Here is a 23820-nt window from a genome sequence, read left to right on the forward strand (position 1 = left end):
CTGCTTTTCTGACAGTTCTGCTGTGTCACTCTTAGCCTTTTGGTGCTGACTTCATCTTTGTGACTTCGGTCAGCTCTGCATTAACCTTATTTGCCCTTGTGACACACCATGCTTTCACTGACTTATTGGTTAGGTCGCATTTGTTAACACGAGCACAGGGCTTTGTGTGACGTTGATATCGTTAGCATTTTGTACTTGTGGTAGATCGTTTGGCCGACTTTAGCTTTGCTTTGCTCTTTCTAGCTACAGCGCAAAATTGATGGATGCAGCAGCTACTTCAACTCTACTGGTGACCTGCAGGCAAAGATCAATGTCTGCAGTAAAACAGCATATGTCCAAATAAAATAAAAGCAAAAAAAAAAAAAAAACCAACAACAACAGGTAAAGCAGCAGTTTGATAAATATTAAAATAAAATAAAAAATCCTGACTACATTTAGCCGTTTTTAGTTCTGTTACTTTGACAAAACATAATTAATGCTCATTTAATTTACAACAATTTCCCCTGGTTTTATAACATAGAAAATACAGCTAATAGAAGCTATAGCTGGTGACGAATGAATTGGCTGCTGAAATACTGACAACATACAGACGCACAATCTACAGCAAACTGCCAGGAGAAAAGATGCTGTAGAGTCGTCTTTAATAACTTATTGTACGCGGTTGTGACAGAGCCAATGGCTTGGCCACGAACACGCCTCGTTCCCTAAGTGCGACTTATTGGCTGCACGCGAATGCGTCATTTCCTGTCAGAGCACAGTCGGCGTTGACGGAGAAGCCACTGTTCACCCAGTCGCCGTAGTAACGTCGGGAAAGCGGAGGTGCAGATTAGAGAGTCACCTCCAAGCCGCAGCCTGGCGAAGCAGTAAAACACGGCCAACACGCGTCGCTCGGTTCATGTAACTACAATGGATATATTTGGATATATAACTTGACGTCGTCTGGGGCAAAAGCCTCGAGCAGAGAGGCGTATTTTGAACTCTGGACGCTGGACAGGAGCACAAAAATAACTTTTTTCTTACGTTGTCGTTTTTTAAATTTGTTGCGCAACAGAGGACACATTTTCTACGAGTGGTTTATAGGCGCAGGTGTTGTCTTCGGTTTTGTGAAGCTGTTGCGGCGGACACTAGAGAAACAGCGGCTCGGTGGCCACCTGACCTCGTGGAAAATAAGACCGCATCTGATGACACGCAGCCTGACATCCTTACGTGGCTCATTACTAAGCTAACTGGCGGCAGCTCTAAGCTAGGCTGCTCCAGCTCTGACGCACCGCGAAGTTTTTTTCGAATGCTCTTACTAGTTTGCGTATCCGGACTTAATTGCCCGCTGGACCTGTCTGTTTCATGGGTTTGCCAAGCTATTTGAAAAAAGGAGCAAGTTAATCTCCTATGGCTACAATCGTCCTCCTGCGGTCGTGATGCCAGGCGCCGGTCCGTACTCGTGCAGACAGCCATGATGCCTGCTCCTTAAGCCGCTCCAGTGTGGCGCCGTCTTGCCGTCACACTGCCAGAATGAGCAGCACCGAACTGGAGCGCATGTCCCTCAGCTCTTCGGCCAACTCAGTGGCCTCCAGCGCGCGGACTTTGTCGGTCAATGTGAGGAAGCTGCACAACGCGCTAAATCTCCTGCTCAACGACTTCGAAAGGGAGCAGTTCATCCACTGTCTTAATGTCTACCACTCCAAACGCAACGTATACGACCTAGTGCAGACACTCAACGTCATCCTCAATGCGCCCAGCAAGCGTCAACTTCTGCCCATGCTTCGGTTAGTCATACCTCGTTCCGACCAGCTCCTCTTTGAGCAGTACACATCGGAGGGCCTATACTTAAAATCTGATGTAGTTGCAAGCAATGGCAACGCTGAATCAACCTCGGGCGACTTCCCTATGGCCAGTTCTATTCCCCCCGGTCATTTATCCCCCAACAACCTGCCAGAACTCCAGGTGGCTTTGCGGGGCTCGCCAGACAGCTTCAGTTCCAGCAGCCACGGTACAGTTCCACTGGTGCCGCTGCTCGGGAGGAACTTTATTCACGAGCCTCCTGGGGAGCTGCGCCAGGTCATCATGAAGCGACACAAGAACAACGAGGGCCTGGGCTTTAGTATCCGCGGAGGGTCGGAACACGGGGTGGGCATCTACGTCTCTCTGGTGGAGCCAGGGAGCCTGGCAGATAAGGAGGGTCTCCGTGTTGGTGACCAGATCATGAAAGTCAACGAAAAAGTCTTCGACAAAGTCACTCATGCTGAAGCAGTGAAGGTAAGCTTTTCTTATTTTGCACTCAAGTAAACCTGCACACGCAAAACTTTTACCGACTTCACGCTCAATCCTTGAGTGGAGGATGTACAATAAATTGATAGTTCCCAGCAGCTCAGTGAGCTGGCACGAATGCCAGAGTCATGGGAACTACTGTACTGGCCTTGTCCTCTAAACCCACATCTCTTGTGTACAGTATAATAAGCTAATTTTTTGCTCCATGTTCAAAATCGACCTCTGTTAGACAGACACCTGTTTAATAAAATGAGTTCCAGTAGTTAGTTGGCTAGTATTTGCTTGAGCTATATGTGAATAGAGTGATCTGTTGCAACAGTGTAAACTCCATGATGACGGCTACGGCTATAAGCATGCAAGTAAATGGACACCTTTACAGCAGCTGGTAACCACAGAGGAGTGTGTCTTTGTGTATGAGAGGAGGGAAGAAGGGTTGCTTGAATACACTGGTATGAAACAGTAAACTGAGAATTAATATTGGGAGGCCATTAGTCCCTTGCCCTGCTGTTGTTGCCACATACTTTAAAGGAAGCTTACTAGCAAATGAAGTGATGAAAACCATGAATGATTTGCGGAGCGTGAAGATTGTTTCACCAGTCTAAATCTGAAGGTCCTTGGTTTTGTGAGCTGTCCGTGGTACTGAACATTCATCTTAATGGTTCCTTCTTTTGTTGGCTATATTTTTCTGACCTGTTTCCTCGCCCATTTTCTCACCTTCTGTCTATTGTGACACATTTTGTGATCTCTCATTTATAGAAGAGTGATTGTTTTACTGTTGTTGAAAGGTCAGGATTGTGTTCCCTTCTGAAAGCTGTGGATTATCATTCAAATTAAGTCCTTTCTGTTTGACCTTCCCTCATCCTGAAAAAGTCATCCACGCTATTTCTTAGTGTGCAGCTTTATGTAATTCCCTGTAAACAGGGGTCAAGGTGGAACACTTATACTAATAACACCTGTTTTCTGCACCTGATTTTTGTACTGGTTTCTTGAAGTGAAAAAAATGGCTTTACAGAGTCATTTTTCTTGTTACATATAATAACATTTCACTCATCATATCTGTATGCCTTTCTTTTCCACTTTAACTCTATTCTCCAACTTGGACCTGTGTTTAGAATGGATGCATTAATTGTTTTTATATTATCTTGTCAAGACTTTGTAGCTGTGTTATCAGTGTGGTAGTCTTGAGGATGATTAACCTCTGTGTTGTGTGTTTTGTTGACGTTTATGATGAACTCAAGTGTCTTTCCTAGATTTGTCTTTGCAGTTTATCAAAAGGTATTTACTCCACAAACACGTTAAATTTACTACTTTTTCTTTTTTTCCAACCTTGTCATTGTCAACAGATGTGGATGTTATATTTGATCTGCTGCCTTTTCAAACACAAAACCATCCATAATGACAATGCTATGTCTAAAGATGTTACTGATAGTTACACTATTCTTGCCTAGTCTGCCAGTGTAATTAGTCTGACAGGGCAGGCAACCAGCCAAGAGAAGATAGGTCGGGATTCCCTCTGGAGTTCATTAGTCCTTGAGTTTAGTTATTTTTTTGCCGTCAGGACTGAATGTCATGACAGGCCTTAGGAGCTGTAATCATCTTAACCTTTCAAACCCTGCCACATACGCTAATGAGACTATGTTTACAAACCAATGTTGGGTTGTGCAACAAGACTTTGTACAAATATGCACAATCGTTTGTTTTACTAAATATCCAACTTCTACTGCAACCCTTTCCACTCAAGGCAGTTGTTGAAAGATCATCAGGCTGCCGTGGAACTCTGAATAAATCCGACAACTCCAGCAGACAAAAAATTATTTTTAAAATCAGTTTTTTGTCACATTTGGAGGTTGAACTCTGAGTGGAAGTAGCTCTCCAGAATCTGTTGATTATCCTGTCCCTTTCGTGTCTAACTACAAACCTCCACCAATATTATTGTTCAATTAAAATTGGGTAAATGGTCCAAGTGATTAAGCCCAGTAGTGCTGCCATGGGGTACTATGCAGCTACACGACCCTTTCATTGGATGGAGTCTTGGTGCTTGCCTCAGCAATGTTTCCACTAGCATCAAGAAAAACTTTTTGGCTATGTTATCATGTACCTACAGAAAGTGAAGGATCTGAGTAAAAAAGCCAAATATTGTTCTGACAAAAGTGTGAATTATTCAATCTGCATGCACGCATGCGCACACGCACGCATCACACCTGTCTCACAAACAGCAAAGTTGACATTGTTTCCAGCACATTACTCATTCATACCCTTTTCTCCTTGCTCAAGAAACCTACTTAAGATTAACCTGCTTCACTTGAGCAAACTCAGATGCTTAATGTATTGAAGGAGACATCCAAAAGCAGTAGATTGTTGCTTGGCCCAGGGGATGCGTCATGTACTTACAGTGGTATTACTTTCAGTCACTGATGCTCTTCGTTAGAGCCTGCCTTGGCCATGGCTGTTAGAGTTACTGCCAACGTTAGCTGCCCAGTCAGCATTTAGGTCTTTTTTTCAACATCTACTCTGGTGTGCTGGGTCGTCAGATGTGGTGGGGTTAAGGACATAAATCTTGTTATTGTGAATCCAGAGTCACAAATTCAGGACAAGCAGTGCCATCTCATTATCAGCCACAGACTGTCCATCTCTTTGACATTTTAATCTGATTGGTCTCAAATCTAAGAAAGTGTGAAGGAGAAAGACAGGCTCAATGATGCTATAAAGAGAGAGATGACACAGGACAAAATGGCTTGTGCTGATTCTTGGTTAATGTTTCCCGTACTTTGTCTTAATTAGTTTTGAACTCTGACCTAGAGTCATGGTGAATCTCATTGACTGTTTGAGCTATGAGTACAGTGCAGGGGATTCAGCAAAAAAATGAGGATGAGACCAATCTGAATTCACCTGGTCAATAGCTGGTCTCCTGCCAAGCTCTTTGACATGCCAAGACTAAGGTGCTGGACAGAACAAAAAAAAAGGTCAGTCAGAGAAATGGGAGCAAAGTGGCCTGGAGCAGTTTTGCACACTGCTAATGTTTAGTATTTAGATTAGATGGTGGAACATAGAGAGCAATTTTGTTAAGATGGAGGATGCTATTAATTGAGCCATAACGTGAAACTAAACAGATGTTCATCTTACTTAATGTTGTTAGCAGGCAGATCTGAACCAGGCTGTTTGCATTTGTTTAACATACTTAGCCAGTTTTATTTTGCAGAAGTCAGAAGTTTATAAACTAGTGGATAAATAGTGGAACTCTGAGAAAGCGTAAATTGCAGAGTGGAGTCTAAACAAATTCCTCATAAGTCAAAAGGAGTTCAAAGTATTTTGTAATGTCTTCACTCTGGAGACACACTAGGCACTAAATCACCAGTCAACCTGCCAAGAATGATTACTCTCTCAGAATGTCGTCATCAGGAAAAAAGCTAGCCATGAACCTCACCGCACGCCAATGCATGGAGACGAAAGGCGAGAAAATCAGGCTCACTCTGCTTTGTGAAAGCAGAGTTTCACCACTAATAAACAGGCTTAAACCAGCTAAACCATAATAGTTAATAAATAATAGTAATAATAGTTAATAAATAACTTCACTCTATGAATCCCAAGGCTTCATAGAATTTTATGTTTGAGGACTAAAGACTGTTGCCACAGTTGCGATTTAAAAACGCGTCTCTTTCTGCGTTTCTCCGAAACGTCTTCCAAAAATTATCATTATAGAGCGGGATAAATTCAGGATCTCTCTGCGCTTTGAGGCCGATAGCGACTAAAGTGTAGGTCTGATAATTTAGCCAGATACATCATTAGAAAGAAGACTAGTATGACTACGATTTAGTGAAAAAATACGACAATTGATGCTGAAGTAAGGAGTTAAAGACAGAGGTTTTGTCCTCACCCTCGCACTCTACTTGATATTTAAACGCTCACAAGTCGAAAACTATAGAAGCTATGAAGACTATCATTTACATGGTGAAAGTTTATAGACGCTTCTGATGGTTAAATGATTTCATGCAAGAGATATTAATCTCATTTTTACTGTTGTCTTATTTAGGACTCAAACCAAAGTCTATAGGGTTGGAGTTAATCCTTTAAATGCTGAGCCACAGTAACTGCTGATGGCACTAGTCTTGACAGCACTATACATACTATTTAAAGAACTATTTAAAGAACTAAAAAGTCCTTAATGTTGTTGAAAGATCTACAGTATATTACAGATATACATTGGTTATATAATAAATGTATAACTCAATTTAAGTCAAGAAAACCCATATTTAGATTAAGAGGTGTATGCATAAACATGAAACAAACAGGAAACCAACCCAGGTCTCCCGTTCAAGAGTGAAGGACTTGTGCCATTGAGCCACAGGAGAACAGAGAACAAACCTCAAGAGTTTTCTCTGGATGGGGAAACAATGTTGCAAAAACTTATTTTTTTCTACTTTCCAAAGATTCTTATAGATTTACTTTCTTCTAAATTAAATTGAACATTGCATTACACATCCTGCATTAAAAATTCTATTCATTTTAATAGGAATATGATGAAGCTTCATATTTCAAAAAGTATAAGATATATGACTAAGATAAAATAATAGCACACCTTTTCCAAAAAACTGAACATTTGGACATTTAAACAGTCTCTGTAGCTAAAAGCATGCAGGAAGAATTAGGTACAGACAATCGCAGAAAGCACGTAGAAAGGAAATATCAATGCTATCTTTTGGAAAAAGCATTTCCATAGGAAAATTCACAGTGAATGCTTCCATGCAATGTATAGCTGAACAATTGATGAAAATAGCTGAAACATTTAAAACATATCTGAAAGTAGCTTAGTAGCTTAAACTGAGCTGAATACAGTCGTAGCACTTAAAAGTGTCAGCCATTACGGCGATCTGTTTCCACTTGCAGCGCAATATCACCTTGATTTTAACGCGGTGGAGCGTGTGTTACGTCTTTTTGGCCTACAGGTGGCGATCAGCCTCCACACTAGCCCTTATGACGCTGTCCTATGCTCATGTTGTAAAGGCCCATGTAGTTACAGTTATGTCTGTGTCTGTGTGTAATCGTAAGTCTATTGTTTAACAGTCTTGATCCGTCAGTTTTTGGTCCTCGATTAGAATCTCTGTGGGAGCAGAAGTTGTAAATACTGAACAATTGGCATTGTTATCTCATTTTTATATTGTGGCCTACAAGATAATAACAAATGACTAATAGGGCTGGCTGCCTGTATTATTTAGCAGACAATTATAGTATTTAGTATAGTAGTATTTCTAAGTTAGCAGAGCAGTTCAAAACCGAAATAAGCAGCTGTATGCTTAGACAGACTGAGTGCGGGCTCCCACGTAAAGCGTTCGATTTTATTATGATATTATTCCTGCGGGAGAATCAGATGTCGTAAATAAATCTGAGCGACTCTGGATTTTGCCGACTTTGAAAGCTCCGGTAAATAAATATGTTTTACGAAGCGTCCACAGTCTGTCGCGTTCTCATGTGCTCTGGGAGAGCGTTCCACAGACTAGGTGCAGCTGAGCGAATTGTTTGATCTCCTCTTGAGTTTTGTCTTCGACTATATAAGTGTAAAACTGTCCTTATTACTTGTGCAGAATCAATACTGTATATACAAAACAAACAACTTGCTGCACTAATGAGTCGGAGATCTGCTGACTCCTGGCGTTCTTTCATACCATAGAGAGAGTTTAATACAATTTATTTATTTTTGTTTATATAATATTCTCTACAAGTTAGCAGTGGTAGTCTGCCAGACCTGTTGTGTGACATACCATAAGAAGAGCGTTTAAAGCGACTTAGTGGTGTTAATATGTCTCTGTGCCAATATGGAGTAGGGGGAAAGGGATGTGAAGTTTGCTTTAGCGACTGAACCAACATCAGATGCCGTGTTTACGACACAAGTTCCAAATCCACTGTGTTGCCTGTGTAATATAAGTTTGTTTTTCTGCAGATATTGTGTTGAAGCTTCCGTTTAAAGGACATTGGCTATGTCTTACTGGTTTAACTGTTTAACTTGACCACCTTAAAAGTGGTCAAAGTGGTTTATGCTGCAGAGCAGGAGTTCTTTTCGTTTTCATTCAGTATAAACCGTTAACATTTATTGTGCATATTAAGCACATGTAAAACAAACAAGCTGCTGCATTAATGCATTGTTGACCTGCTGAGTCCTGACGTTCTAGAGAAAGATTTAATACAATGTATTTATTTATATTAAATAAAATCCTTTTACAGATTTTATGTGAACGTCCATAAGAACGGCGTTTAAAAGCAGTGAAGTGAAAGGTTTTATGTCAGGAGTATAAGAAAAACACCATTGCTTTTAGAAGCCAGATGTTTTTTTTAATTAGTAGTACACACAAGACACATATGAATATTGTATTTTTACATGATGGACTACTACTACTGTAGTGTACAACATCACCGTCCACCATGCCCTCCTTGTCTTTCAACAATTATTGGAAGGACTTTCACTAGACCAGAAATTAGAGTGTTGCATAGCTTTGCTGTGAGCCTGTTCCTCCAGTAGAACCTCACTGCTGATATAAGTTGCTCCTTGGTACTGGGCTTGGCTTCTCTGCGAATAAAATCTTTCAGAAAATGCCACACTAGCTGTATGGGGTTCAGATCAGGGGACTCCGCCGGTGTGCGCACCCAGTTGATTCCTTCCGCCTCCAGATAGGCTCTTGCAGCGACATGTTTGGGGTCATTTGTCCTGGAAAAAATGATGCCGTGTTCCAAAATACTTTCTTATTTATGGCCCCACTATGCGTTTGATTATGGACTACTCAAAAAACTGTCTATCCATAATCCCCTCAAAAATAATCATCGGTCCTGGTCCCCACCTAGAAATCATTCCCCAAACGGGGAGTTTGAGGGGATGTTTATGTCGAGGTTTGGAAACCAAGTGTCCTTCTTTGCAAAGCTTATTCTGGCAAAATGCTCTAATGCCACAGTTGTTTCGTCCGTGAACAGCACAAAAGAGAAATGAGATAACGGTCCGTGTACATTCTAGCACTTTGATTTTCCCACCAGAGTAAAAGCTGGGAAAACAAGAAAACTAGTCGTTTTCTTGTTTTCCGTTTTTTCCCCAAAACGAGAAAACAGGAAACGGCTTTAAATCCAATTCCATGTCTGTTTTGAAAACACCGTTTTCAGCTCTTTTTTTCAGCTTCTGGTGCTGTGATTAAATTCTGATTTTCGCTTATATCAAGAGAAACGAGAAAACGGATGTTCTTTGTATTTTATATTCTGGACAACCAAAAAACGGGCTTGATTTCAGTCAATGTTGTCTGGAAAGGAAAATATAAATCCATTACTTAATTTGCGCTTGAGCACTGGCTTCCTATCGTTGTTGTGCTGTGTTTCAAAATAAGAGTTGCACTTTCTTAGACCGCGCGCCTGGCATCTAACGTGGGTACCGTCAGAGCAAACCTTACAGCCTGTGTGGTGGTGGTGGGGGGGTCTATCGTTAAAATATGAAGTTACTGGACTTACTGGGAGCTGTGGTCCTGACTACTTTGCCATGACAGCCAACCCAAACAACCACATGCTGTGTTACCAGCGTATTCAGACACATTAACATGTCCTCGGTTAACACGTTCTAAAACGACTCGTTTTCTCGTTTTCACAGCTTTTATTCTGGAGGGGGAAATCAAAGTGTTAGAAAGTACACGGACTAAACACAGTACTTAAACACAAGGACGTACTGTAGCAACATCAGCAATTGACAACAAACACTAGCGCGTACTGACAACTTGTTCCAAGTCATCTGACTATGAATAAGTGGCTCCTCAGCACCAAATTGTTGGAACGTCACATCACTGTCTACTTCAGATGGAGACGCCACTTCCCTGATTCTCTCGTTGCCTGCATTTGAACATGAATACATTTCTGGTTATGCTCTGTCTGGACACATCATCTGTCATTCGGGCTATTAGCTTTCATTTAGAGTCAGAGCAAACTATATGGCATTGCTATAACGAGAAAACGACTTATTTTTTCGTTGTCTGCTTTTTTTCTCAAAGCGAAAAAATAGCTTTAAATCCAACTGCCTTGTGTCGAAAAAACCCCACAGAATTCCGTTTGACGCTCAAATCAAGAGAAGCGAAAAACCAGTTTGTTTTGTATTTTTTCTTTATAACCAACAAACCAGAAGACAAGTACAGAGATACATATAAAATACATTTATAACATATATTGATCAATAAATATAGATTCTTATTTTATTTTTCTTATCTTATTTTTATGTTATTATACTTATATTATCATATTGGATTAGCTGGAGGAGGGACTATGTCTCTCGGCTGGACTGGAAACTGTGTAAAGAAATCAGCAACTTCAGCAATTGACAACAAACACTAGCGCGCACTAGCAAGCAAAAGACGCATAATAATCTATAATATTTAAAAATGAACTAATCTACATTTAATACAGTAAACATGCCATTGTTATTGTGCTTAATAATCGCCACACAGATATTTATCTGTACAGATACCGATAGAAATGAACAGTCGCACCTCACATCTTTGCGCCACCTGGTGGTTAAAATGAGCCTAGCACCCTGATTTTTTTCAGCTGGCTGCACCCGTTGCGTGGTGGCACCGCATCTGTACTGCAGTAAAAAAGATGGTAGCTCTGAAGTTCTACGACTGTATTTTCAGAAGAAGCTGAAGCAGTTGAATTTTTTCTTTTTTTTTTTTTGTAAGTTGAAAGAGATTTGTTGAAATTGCTGAATTTGATGAAATAGCTTAATGTATCAAAATAGGTAAATAGAGTTTAAGAGCTGACAGAAAAGTTAATTGTTGTGGAAACATTTAAAACAGCTGACAGTAGCTGCAGAAGGAGTAGTTAAATTTTAAATTTGGGAAAGTTGGAGCATTGGAAGAAGCATGCGCAGGTAATTGCTAAATAGCAATATAGTCTCATTAATGAATCATATTTAAACAGTCCAAAGGAGAAAATGTGCTATTTAATGTGAAGATTTGGAATGGTGTTTTTAATTTGAAAAGATATGGAGAAGGTGTGTGCGTAATTACTAAACTATAAAATAGTCATATAATAAAGTCATAATAAACAAGTTGAAACCAGAAATATTGCTATACAAAGCTGTGCTTTTTTTTTTTTTAAATGTGTGTGGTTAATTGCTAAAAGTGTAAAACGCTGTGGATGACTAGTCACAGATGATCCTTTTATAATATAGCTGAAAGTTGCTGCTATATTAAATATATAACTCAATCTATCTAAAGGAAATCAATGTAGTTATATTAAGAACTGAATGCATAATAATGCCTCCAATGGGTATTAATGGACTTATACCATTGAGCCACAGGAAATGAGTGGTGGATGAGGAAAAAGCTGAAGCAGTTGAAAAATGTTCTAAAAAAGCTAATTATTTTGACTTATGCTTTTATGAAAAGGATTTGAAGGATGTGTGTACTGGTAAAGTTAAGAGTGTCAGGACCTTTTCAGTCAAAAGCAGAAAGCATGCTAAAAGGGAATTGGATTGCTTTTTTGTGAAAAGATTTTAAAGGGGAGGGAGTGTGGGTTTTTGTTATACTGTAAATTATTCTAATTACCTATTTGTAATTAATCAGTTGAAACATTACTGAAACTGTGTGATGAGTTGAATGTATAGCTGATCAGATTTGCAAAGAAACAGTTGCAGAGCTGAATGTGCACTAATAAAACAAAAAGCAGTTTGTTTTCTGTGTTTGTTTTGCATATGACTGCAGTCCTGTAAATCCTTCTTCTGAATTTTGCTGAAAGACTTGTGTCAGGTTTTCGCACCAGGATCTCCTGCATCAGAGTCAGGCTCTTTAGCCACACCAGCTGCTTAAAGCACTGCTCAGAGTAGCAGTATACATACTACTGGAAAAACTGAAAATGTCTAATCTATAATATAGCTGAACATTGGTAATACATTAAGCATATAAGTAAATTTATCTGGGAAATACATATATTTATATTATATATGTGATTGCATAAACATGACTCAGATGTGAATCAAACCTAGATCATCTACTCCAGAGTCAAGAATTTAAGCCTTTGAGCTACAGGATATATTAGCTGAAAGACGACGTACCTGAAAAGCTTCCTCCATATGGAAAGAAATGCTTAGTAATTTTAACATATTTATTTTATTAAACAAAGACTTGAATGTTGCAACAGTCTCAAATGTGTAAACCTAAAACAAATGTGAATATACAAAACAATGCATCAGTCATTGCAATGGTCACTCTTTCTCACACCAGCTTTTGTTACAGTGCCAGTGTTGGGGGAACTCGTGTATAATCTGTTATTAACAGAATTATTAAGGTCCCACATGCTCAAACAAAGGAAGATCTGCAGCCTGCATGTAACGTCTTCTTCCTGATAGTATGAGTTGAAACAAAGAGCCTAAAACAGGCGCTAGCGTGGTGCCCCGTATATTAATTAATTATTAATTATTATTTGTCATATATAGTCGGATATTTAAGCTATTAATCAAATTTTGGAATTTAAATTATAAACATAATTGGTATGTCCACTCAGGAGCTATAAATCCAATTATTATAATTTGTGCTCCTCGCCATCACCAACACCAGAAATACTCACTATTAATATAATACTATATACTATATATAATAATACTACAAAACAAGCATGGCTAAATATACCTATATAAGAGAGATCAGGAATAGACAGTGTAATGAACTCATGCTCCCCTACTCAACAGGCCTGTTACAGCAAAACCATAATGGTTATCACAAAAATAACTTCACTTTATGAATACCAAGAGTTTCAATGAGCGACTGGTGCGAGTTTTATGTTTAAGAAGTAAGAATTGTGGCCACAGTCGCAATTTAAAAATGCCAGTCCTTCAGCACTTTTCGTCAAAAGCCTCACAGACAAATGCATTAGAGTGCATGGGAGACATTTTTGAGGCAGATACAGACTAAAGTATAGGTCTGAGGGCTTGACCAGACACATCATTAGAAAGAAGACAAATATGACTACGACGAGTGGTAAAAAAATTATGCTCAGAGTGAAAACTGTGGCTGTAGTGATGACTTCGAAAACAAGGTTCTGTCTTAAAAAGGTGCTCTCACACTCTAGCTGTGACATCACGCACTCTAGCTCACGCAATACACACTAATAGAAAAGCAGATAATTCCTCAAAAAACACCCTATGCTTAAACTGCTATAATTCAAAGATATTAAAAAAAAAGCTGAATAATTAATAGTTGAGCTTAAAGTGTTCTGCAGTAGTTAAAGCTGAAAGTAGACAAAGCTGAAGGAAAAATAGGAAATTTTGGTGACTAAAGCTTAATAACTTGAAAGATATGAATATGAAAAATGGAAGCACATTTCTTAATATTTTGATGTTTGAATGGTTTCTGTAGCTGAAAGTATGTGGGACTAGTTAGATGCAGAAAAACATAATAATAATAATAATAATAATAATAATATATCATTTTTAAAGATTAATACAGTGAATGCTTTGCAGCATACTAATTTTAAAGGTTTTACTAATTTTCAAGGTTGTCTTGGAACAGTTAACAGTGCTTGGTTGGGGGTGTGTCAGGCAATTAAGGACTGTGTCCTAAATATAATATATTGAACTGGAATAGCAGACTGTGGAAATGCTGATTATTCTTTTTGGCCAATGCTGCCTATAATGGAGGAGAGCAGATTAAAACGTTGGACCTGCTGGGAAACTGATTAAACAAAGTGAATGGGTGCTAAAAAAAAACTTCTTCTTGTGACGTCCTTGAGAAAGTCGCATAACACCTAACTGTTCCACTGGCAACAGTTATTTGGCCACTGGTTTGTTCTGGACAGCGTCCAGCTGTGACTCTGTGTGGCTGTGTATTAATGAAACAAGTCATGGAGCATCAGCAATTCTTCTACTTACTCTTTTCACATTTTGGCAGCTTGAACTCTGCCTTACCATAGAGTAGTAAATTTCCATTAACCACATACAGTAGACCCAGTTCTTAGATGCAAAGGATTTACTGTTGCTATCTGTATTATAAGAAAACACCTTAATTTGACTTCATAAACCTAAAAGGAAAACAAACAAAGTTTTTATGTTATGCTGCTGCAATGTGCAGAGCAGCTGGTTAGAAAATAAACCTAAATACCCAAAGCCCAAACAACTAATGGATAGATGAAAATCTGAATAGATATTATAGAATAACGCACAGCTTGAAGGATAATTAACCAATCACCTGGTAGACATGCGATTTTGGTGTGCAAATACTGGTGTTGGGAAAATGTACTGTGCATCCCTTCCAGCAAATATAATACCTCTAAGGTGCCGACTAGCTCCTTTTGTTCTTTTTTACACTGTAACTATTGTAAGAAATATTTTAAGCAGCTTTAATTAGGTAGGCAGGGGCCATTTCTGACTGCCTTTGTGTTGTGGCAAACTGAGAATTAAAAGGTTTTCTGGTAGATGCGTGACGGTGAGAAGTGGGTGGGAGATGATAGAGAAATAGAACTTTATAAAGCCAGAAAAGGGAATACATGTACTGTACAGTAAAAATAATTTCTCATGTCACAAAGAAGAGAGATTCCAATTTACCTTCTCAACCTCTTTTTGTTAGGCCATTCACTTGATTTTATGCCCTCTATTTACCACCACCCCCCTCCCCTTGCGAGAGGGTATACAGACATATACATATACACATACACATACATGCAAAAGTAGAAAAGCAAATAAAATATTGTATATTAGTCTAATAACTTTGACATGTAAAACCACTGCTCTCCTCACTTCAGAAGAGGTTCATGGTTGAACCGAGCTTGTTTGGTCTGGTTTGAAATGAGGATCTGAAAGGTGTGTTGTTACTTTGTTTTCGTCTGTTGCTCTTTAACAACTATAATTTTAAACGATGCGAGAGGTGTGTATGAATACACACATTCACAGATCCTCTTTTTCAGAGGTGAAGAGAGTTGTGTGAAAGATACAGAAATATTTCTGGAGTGAAAGGTGCATGCATAAAAGAAGGTTCTCCTATATTAGTAGCTATAAGACATCGGTTAAAGTCAAATATAACCATGTTAGTTGAGCTGGATATTCAAATGCAAAATGAGTATGCAAATGAATGTATTCTTTGCATTCAATTCAATTCAAATCAAATTTATTTATATAGCGCCAAATCACAACAATCTCAAAATTTAAAAATGCAAACATTTCATATTACCAGTTAGGCACCTGGCTGGCCCAGTGATTCAAACGTGTTGATTCAAATGTTCTTTTAGTATTCAACCTACTGTAGGCTGGATTGCTAACCATTTACAGTATACCACTGATACCGCTAACAGTGTCAGTTGTTCAATACAGTATGTGTATTATACTGTATGTGGCCTTTCTTCTGTGACATTTCTGTCATATTACAGTGTATTTCATACAATAGTTTTTGAATTGAGGGGCCAGGCTCTATTTCCAAATAATATTGTTTAGGGTGTGAAATGCTGATGCCACATATATTGAATGACACCACTAATAATAATAATAATAATAATAATCAAAACAGTTTTAACTGAATTATGACGATGATGATGATTGTTTTGGCAAGTTTTTTATTGTATATAAACAATATCGTCTTTCATTCAAAACGAAAAAACTTGATTGAACTGATTTAAACAACCTTATTAAAGGGGTCATATCATGCAAAATCCACTTTTTAGACATTTTGGAGCGTTCCTATGACTCTGTGGGTCACTTATACACACACTGAGCACGGTAGAAATGCATTTCCTGCTTTTTTCACATTTCATCCAATGGAGAGAGACCTCGTCCTACTCTGAGACCGGGTCCCAGGTGTCGTCGCACTGGTAGGAAGTTCTCCCTGCAAATTCTGAATCACCAACCCCACAATGATCCCGAACCAAAACTGGACTTCCGCCATTTCCCCCCTCTCACTCACCGTGAACAGACGAGCACAGCAGCGCCCAAGTCCTCCCATAGAAATAGTTTGGTTCTTGGGTGTTCTAACCAACACAAGTCGCTTCACTTTACCAAGGGATCAACAAGTGAGGACTTTGTGGGTCACTTTTATTTTTAACGGACCAGTGCCAGAAACACTGCTTCAGCATTTATACATATGTGCATTTTAAACGAGGGTGCGTACAATGCTGGATTTGTTTCACGGCTCCTGTTGGAAAAAAAGGATCTATTCCTACAGTCCGTCATTCACTCACTGAAGTAAGTAAATGCTTGATATTTATAATGTTTTAAAATGTTAATTTGTCTGTTTAAAATGTAGTAACCTATGGGTGAGGCAAGTTACTAGCTAGCTATGCTAACGGCTACAGCCAGTCGACCGAGCCTTTGTCCCCTTCAAATGTGCTCATGTGGGCTCCTGCAGCCACACACCTGTGTGGAGAAAAGATAATGACTATCGGCATCGAGCGGCTACAGGCAGGGAGCGGTGGGTCTAGCGTTTGTCCTTTTTCTGTAATGCATACACCTGTGGGGAACAGCTGATCGTTATCACCCTTCCAGCGGCGACAGGCAGGGAGCGGTGGATCTAGCTCGCTGTAGTAAGTTTGTGCTTGTTACTTGTGATATCTAAATATGTTAGTTGGGTCTGTTTAAAATGTAGTAACCCACATGTGAGACAAGCTAATCGTTAGCGTTGCTAACGGCTACAGTAAGTCAACCAAGCCTTTGTCCCTTTCAAATGTGCTACTCTGAATTGGTGCAATCACACACCTGTGTGTGATGGGCCTTCGATCGGCGACAGGCAGGAAGCGGTGGAACGAGCTTTTGTCCTGTTGACGTGCTGCTGCTCCTGTTTGTGTGTTGCGATAGCCGTTGGGCCTTTACACTTTAAAGCTAAAGCTGGTCGATCGCTACAATAAGAAACTGCAGATGAACGCGGTTATGTTTGTTATTACCCCGTCCTGTGTCACAGCCTAAATCAACTTGTGATTTGGGGTTATGTCATTGTTCTATCAAATTCTAACATGATTAGTTGGAATGATTACTGTGTTGTGTTGCAAGCTTAGTTGCTAATTAGTCACATCTCTACAATAACTGCTGCTTATCTGGTCAGTAACCTATAGCTTGTACCATAGCCATTATATTTGTAGGACCAATACAATTTACAGTAAATGTAACAGTCTTTTCTATACTGTAGGGGGGCACATCCCAGTTGCCCACATGCAAGGAGGCTGTCAAACAGAGAAATCACTGCAGACTGTTGGTACGCAGCTCTGCTGCCCAGCTCAGGAGTGAAGGTATGTATGTTTGTATGTACCAACAGTAAGATAGGCAATAGAAAATTTTAATTGGTGTATATACTGTTTAGATTTTATATTTGAATTGTCACAACTGTTAATCTGTTGTTTTAGCACAGACAGGCCTGTTCTCTTGTTTGGTTTAATTTTTTGTCTGGTATTGTGTATTCTTACATTAGAGAAGGTTTTGACCTACATAATAATGAACATTTCACAAATCTACAATTCTGATTGCAGTACCTTTTTGTTTTGATGAGGTGATGGTGAGGACAGCCACAGCTCCATCTGGTAGAGGACTGCTTCCGCTCAGTCTTCCAAATAGTGATGAGAACAAGGATCACCACACTCCCCTGGTCATCTATTTACAATTATACCTGTCCTGCTGCAAAAACAAATCTCCAACATAACCAAGTTTACCCCCTACCCAGGACATGGACTGTTTACCCTACTTTCATGCATTTCGCCTGCAAGGCCCTGCAAAAGCTTCTGTCTTTAAACCCCCAGACTTCTTAATTAACTCAGTAACCTATACATTGCACATTGTTCATTACACTGAACTCTGTTTCTGAAGGGAAAACACTTATATTCAGGAAATCATAGTATTGAAATTACATGTTTTTCTCTTTCTAATATGGTAAGCTATGAAGTTGAACCGACCATAAATAAAAAGCATAAATTATATATAAATGAAAGAAAATTAAAAAACAAATTCTTAATGAGTATTGCACTCACAACAAACACATTTTTACTCAAATGAGTTATTCCACAGGTGGTCTACATCCATCATACAATGAGTGTTTTAGTGTTTTATCCATCAGGAAACTGCCTTCATCTACAACTCAAGCATGAAGAGATGACAACTCAGATTCTTCAACCCAGGAATACCCAGCACATGCCGCTTTTGCATTTTTCTGTTAATATTCGACATGGTGTTGATTATTTAGGTTTTAAACTGCTACAACTACAACGCTACAAATGTTTTCCAGTGGTTTTAGATTTTAAGCAAAAAAACGCAATAATCATAGGAATTTGTTTTACAGCAGTTGTTGATTGTAACACTGACAGGACGCCAGAACTCAGCAAATCTACAGCGACTCATTACAGCAACATTTTTGTTCCTATGTGTTTACTCTGTCTGCCCGAAACTGCAGTTCTGACTTGTTTTGACTGTGCGTCATTGTAACTGAATGAGTGGCTGAGAAGACTTAATTGGCCTGTGTACGTTTCAACAGTTTGATTTCCTATCCATCTACCCATTCATCCTTCCATTTCACCGGCTTTTTCTTTTCTCTTGATATGAGCGGCCAACAGATTATAATCAAAGCACCACCTTACAAACCAATAAATCGGGCAAAAACAGTTTTTTTTCCTTTCACACCAAGACACAGAATTGGATTTAATGGAGTTTTTTTGTTTAGAGAAAACGGAAAAAACAAAGTCGTTTGCTTGTTACCTCTGCTTTTAGTAGGCTTTTTTTTAGTCAAAGCTTACCCAGGGGTGGGTTGCGGGGGCAGGGTCCGTGTACGTTTTAACAGTTTGATTTTCCCACCAGATTAAAAGATGAGAAAATGTGTCACATGCAATATGCCAGCTTAAAGTTTATGTTATGTGATTTTAAATGCTACCAAGCTTGTCTGTGTCAGTTGTTCACAGCAGAGGAGAGGGCCCCATGAATTTGTCAATTTTGGAGCCCGCTATTTGCTGCCAGACACTCAGTAATGTGGATCATTCTAGGCACGAGCGCGAAAGAAAGCCTTTCTTTATACTCCAAAGGTCTATGACTTATTCAGTATTTTATACTTCCACCGTTCCCCAAAATGTGTTGTAACTAAACATATATTTTATCTTTTAATCATTATATATAAATATTATTCTTTACCGGAATTAAATTTATTACAATATCTGCGTGAAAACACACAATAGATTTGGAAATTGATCTGTACCGTAAACACAGCGTCTGATGTTTGTTCACTGTCGCCAAGGCAAACTTCACATCCCTTCCCCCTATTCCGTAGAGGTGACTAGACATGCGTTTTTACTACAGTCAGCAAGTGAGAAATACTACAGCTTTGGTAGGGTTTATATCTGAAGACAAAACTCCATGGAAGATCGCCATTTGCTCAGCTGCACCTAGGCTGTGGGGCACTTACTGTATGGCGCACTTCCATAGACTGTGGAAGTCTTAAAACCTATTTATTTATTGTAGCTTTCTTTTCTAATTTATAAGTTGAAATTATTATCTTTTACCTTTATTGTAAACACAGAATAAATTGCACAAGTAAAGCACGATCTGTTTAAGCATGCAACTTCTTGGCCTTGACGATCCATGCACTAAATAATGCAAAAGACTGAAATACTGCTCCCACTGGGGGTCAAACCTGGGACACAAAGTTTTGAAGCCATGTATGTTAACCACTACGCCACCCAAATAGGCCTAGGCACATTTATATTTTCTCTGTAATGAAATCTTAGAATTCTACATCACACATGACACTAGCTTAACACATGAAATGTTTCTTTTATAAAAAATTAAACTGTCATTTGAAGGACAGAAATCTATTAAAACTGATCGAAGGAAATACTAGACAGAAACAAAGCAAAGCCCTTTGTACAGTGTCAGTACTTTCTTCCACTATTTCCACCTTTCTTTTGTGGCCATTTTAACAAATTACTGTCACTCTCCCTCTTCGGCGTCGGGTTTGTTCATTTTCCATGTCAGTCAATAACTGGTAGGACTAGCAAGTAAACCTGCACATGGTGCAGCAGAATAATGGAGAAAAACTACACGTTCTGTATTGTTGCACACTGATGTTTATCAGAAAAGACTAGACTAGAAGAAAACCTGCTTGTGATGTTGCAACGGTTTTAATTTAAACTACTGATACTCGCAGAGACCAACATGTCAAGGCAAAGTCACCATACTATGGTGACTTTGCATGGTAATGCATAAAGTACCAAGATATTGACTATGCAGTATGTTGCCAGTTATTGGCTTCATGGATCCAGTGCATTATGTTTTCTACAAAAACCTATAATGTTGCATTTTTTTTGTAAGAGGAATATTATAAATCATATGCTAAAATTGCAAGCACCTAGTGTATTTTTTAGTGCAGACAGCAGAATGGCACAGATATATACAGAAGGTTAATAGAAACACAGTTTCTGAGAGATTATATCTAAATGAAAAAGCTGTCTTTTATTTCTAACAATGTATAAACAACTGTAGCCTAACCCCTCAGGTAAGTGTATTATTCTTTGGTAACTAAAGCATTATATAACACTTCTAAACATCCATTTAAGGTAGTGATTCATTTCAAAACCTCACGTTTTCACCTCAAATTTGTTAAGGCTGATCTGTGCCTGCTCTGTCATACAGAGACATTTATCCAGAGAAAAGTGGATGACTATAGCGCTTCAGAGAACAATATGGGTGGCATCACATAATTTACCTTCTACCATCTGGGGTTAAGCACCATGTAAAATCTCTTACATGTCCCCTATTAGACTATCGGACACTAAATCTCTATCCTGATTGGTTAGTGGTGGCAGCATTTTTTTCTACTATTCCCAGGGTCAAACTAAGCTTCTGCAGTCATGACAAATGCTGAGTAGGCACAGATTATCATTCATAGGAAGGTGGAGTGTTACTGGCCTAAAACCACCTACAGACAGATAATTTAATATATTTAGGAGAGATTATTATTGCATCCCTAAATAGGTTTTGCTCGTAATGCATTTGTGTTATCGGATTGAGGAGATGACTTGGGCAGACAAGTGGAAAAGTAAAACCGGGAGGGATGAAGCGGGCTGAGAGCAGAGACAGCAGGATATTGAATTGGACCTTTTTATCCAACCACAGCTGGTGTATTTTGTGAGAATCCAATACACAATTATCACAGTGTCCTGTTTAGTCCTCTGTGTGTCCTTTGCCATGTGATCTGTGAAGAGGAGAGGATTACATGAAGGTGTCAGGATCCATGGGCAGGCTCTGCCAGCCGTTCTGTTTCCCTCCCTTCCGCCATGCCTTGGTTGCTGCTCTGGACCATACCTCAGTGTGAGTTTCGCAAACAAGACAATATCACACACCTGTGCCTTTCCCTCTGCCACAACTCAGATTCTCCCCCAGTCCTTCTGGCCCGGCTGTGTCATTGACTCTGACACTCAATGACATTCATCTTTATGTTCACAGTGTGCGTGTGTCTGTGTGTCTGTGTCTGTGTGTAGGGGACTCTGTGGGTGCTTATTTCACTTGAAGCAGCATTTGAGTAGTGTGGAGGGGAACAAGTTCAGGTTTAGCATGCAGTAGTTTACTGTAAGTGTTGCTAAGTCTCTCCGGTTTCTCTGTCAACACTACTACTGCTACTCTTCTTCTATTCCTAGCCCAAGGCTACTGTATCAGCCCACTCCAGGTTGTTGCCCCTTCCCAGGCAGGAACACCCACAATATACTGTGGGAGCACTATTGTACCACTATTGTAGGTGATACACTGCTCTTTGAAGCCACATCTAAATTCCAGGTAATTTTGCTGGTATTTCTGTGGAATATTTTCTCATTTGCATCTCATACATTGTTACTGCATTATAGAAGCAGTTGGATATGTCCTTTGCTTGTGGTTTTAATATATCATAACTTGATATTCTGCTTTGACCTTCGTCGTCTGTGTCAGTGCCTGCTTGTCTAAAGAGACCATCATACTGCAAGAGGCCAGGGCCTTCTGTCAGCTCTCGTTTTGTCTTCGGGGGTGGAGGACGTTTCATAGAACCAATTGCTCTGACTCATGCTTGCATCTGATATTAGCCCAGTAGACCTCTGATCAGTAGCTGCCACAGTGGAGCAGCGACTGTTTACCAATCTACTGCAATTTATTTTGCCAATCCTTGTTTAAATATTTATAATTTTGCGCATTTGTGCACACACTATCCTATTTCTTAGTGTTCTTTCAGTGCCTACCCCTTTTTTTCTGTGTGACAGAACCAGCACCTTCTATTCATATCCCTAAAACAAATCAGAATTAGTCTCAGTGTGTGTGGCCTCCACATGCCTGTATGACCTCCTTACAACACCTGGGAATACTCCTAAAGAGATGGCCGATGGTCTCCTGAGCGATCTCCCCCAGACCTGGACTAAAGCATCTGAGCAGACACATGCACGTTTGTGGCCTGCTGGAGGTCATTTTGCAGGGCTCTGGCAGTGTTCCTCCTGTTCCTTTTTGCACAAAAGCGGAGGTAGTGATCCTGCTGCTGAGTTGTTTCCCTCTTCGAAACCTCCTTGTTATACTGACCTGTCCCCTGGTAGCCCCTCCATGCTCAGGACACAGCAAACCTGCTGCACTACCTGAGCCACTTTTGTGGGTTATAGACTCATGCTACGACTAAAGTGAAAGCACTGCCAGCATTCAAAATTGACTAATCATCAACCAGAAAGCATAGGAAATGAAAAGTGGTCTGTGGGAAATTATAGGCTAATTGCCTATAATTTCCACCTGTTGTATATTCTGTTTTTTTTACAACAGCATGTAAAATTGATTGATTGTCAATCAGTGTTGCTTCCTAAGTGGACAGTTTGATTTCACAGAAGTGTGATTGACTTGAAGTTACATTGTGTTGTGTAGGTAATCCATTTATTTTTCTAAATTTATCGCTTCTCAATATTAAATCCCCTTTTGGCTATTACAGCAATCAATCGCTTCCTATAAGTGCTGACCAACTTTTTGTTTCCACTGGTAATTTTGCCCATTCATCTCTCGCGATGAGCTCCAACCCTTTCAGGTTGTTGTGTCTCCTAAATAAAAGACAAGTAATACGTTTTTCTGCAATGATTACTCTTGTACATCGTCTTTTTATCTTCTGAGAGAAAAATGTGTTTTTTTAATTAAAAAAACATTTTTGTTTGATTAAATGTAACTTGGTAACAAGTATTTTCCAGGGGTATGAAAAATATTGGACTCCACTGTGTATTTGTATGAACTGAGTCTGCAGATATGTTCTGAGTTCCAGTGTTTTGAAGTAAAGGCAAAATCAAAACCTGAAAGAGAACCCAAATACAGAGGATGTTACTTTAGTATACGTGTTATGACATTGTGAATGCAGACCTATAATCAGAAACACTGTACAGATCTGCGGTTCTACAACAAAGCTGCTGGTATATAACCAAAGCATACAATAAATGCAAAGTGATGCAGTCGTCAGGCACATTATATCATAAAAGCTCCTTGTTGGCACTCTGCACCGCTTTCACCCACTCTTGGCACTGACTCATGGTGCTGGTCTGTTTCTCTGCTATCATCTATCATGGTAACAGTATCATTGTTGTGCTTTGACTGAGTGCTTTACATGTGAGTGG

General features: G+C 39.4%; 1 protein-coding gene across 10 annotated transcripts in view; it reads left to right on the plus strand.

Annotated features, from left to right (window-relative positions):
• Nucleotides 1-742: 742 nt before the first annotated feature.
• Nucleotides 743-23820, plus strand: part of whrna (whirlin a) — a 122194-nt gene continuing 99116 nt past the window's right edge. For 4 of the 10 annotated variants that reach the window (XR_008696217.1, XM_055513133.1, XM_055513136.1 and 1 more), the window contains exon 1: nucleotides 743-2253. Coding sequence is in view for 8 of the 10 variants with exons in the window: in XM_055513133.1 (XP_055369108.1) it covers nucleotides 1510-2253 (744 nt within the window). In the remaining 2 variants the exon portion in view is untranslated. The remainder of the gene's footprint in view (nucleotides 2254-23820) is intronic. The other 6 variants (XM_055513132.1, XM_029168554.3, XM_029168555.3 and 3 more) reach the window with 3 other exon arrangements.

This window comes from Betta splendens, chromosome 12 (assembly GCF_900634795.4).
Source record: "Betta splendens chromosome 12, fBetSpl5.4, whole genome shotgun sequence".
Lineage (NCBI taxonomy): Eukaryota > Metazoa > Chordata > Actinopteri > Anabantiformes > Osphronemidae > Betta > Betta splendens.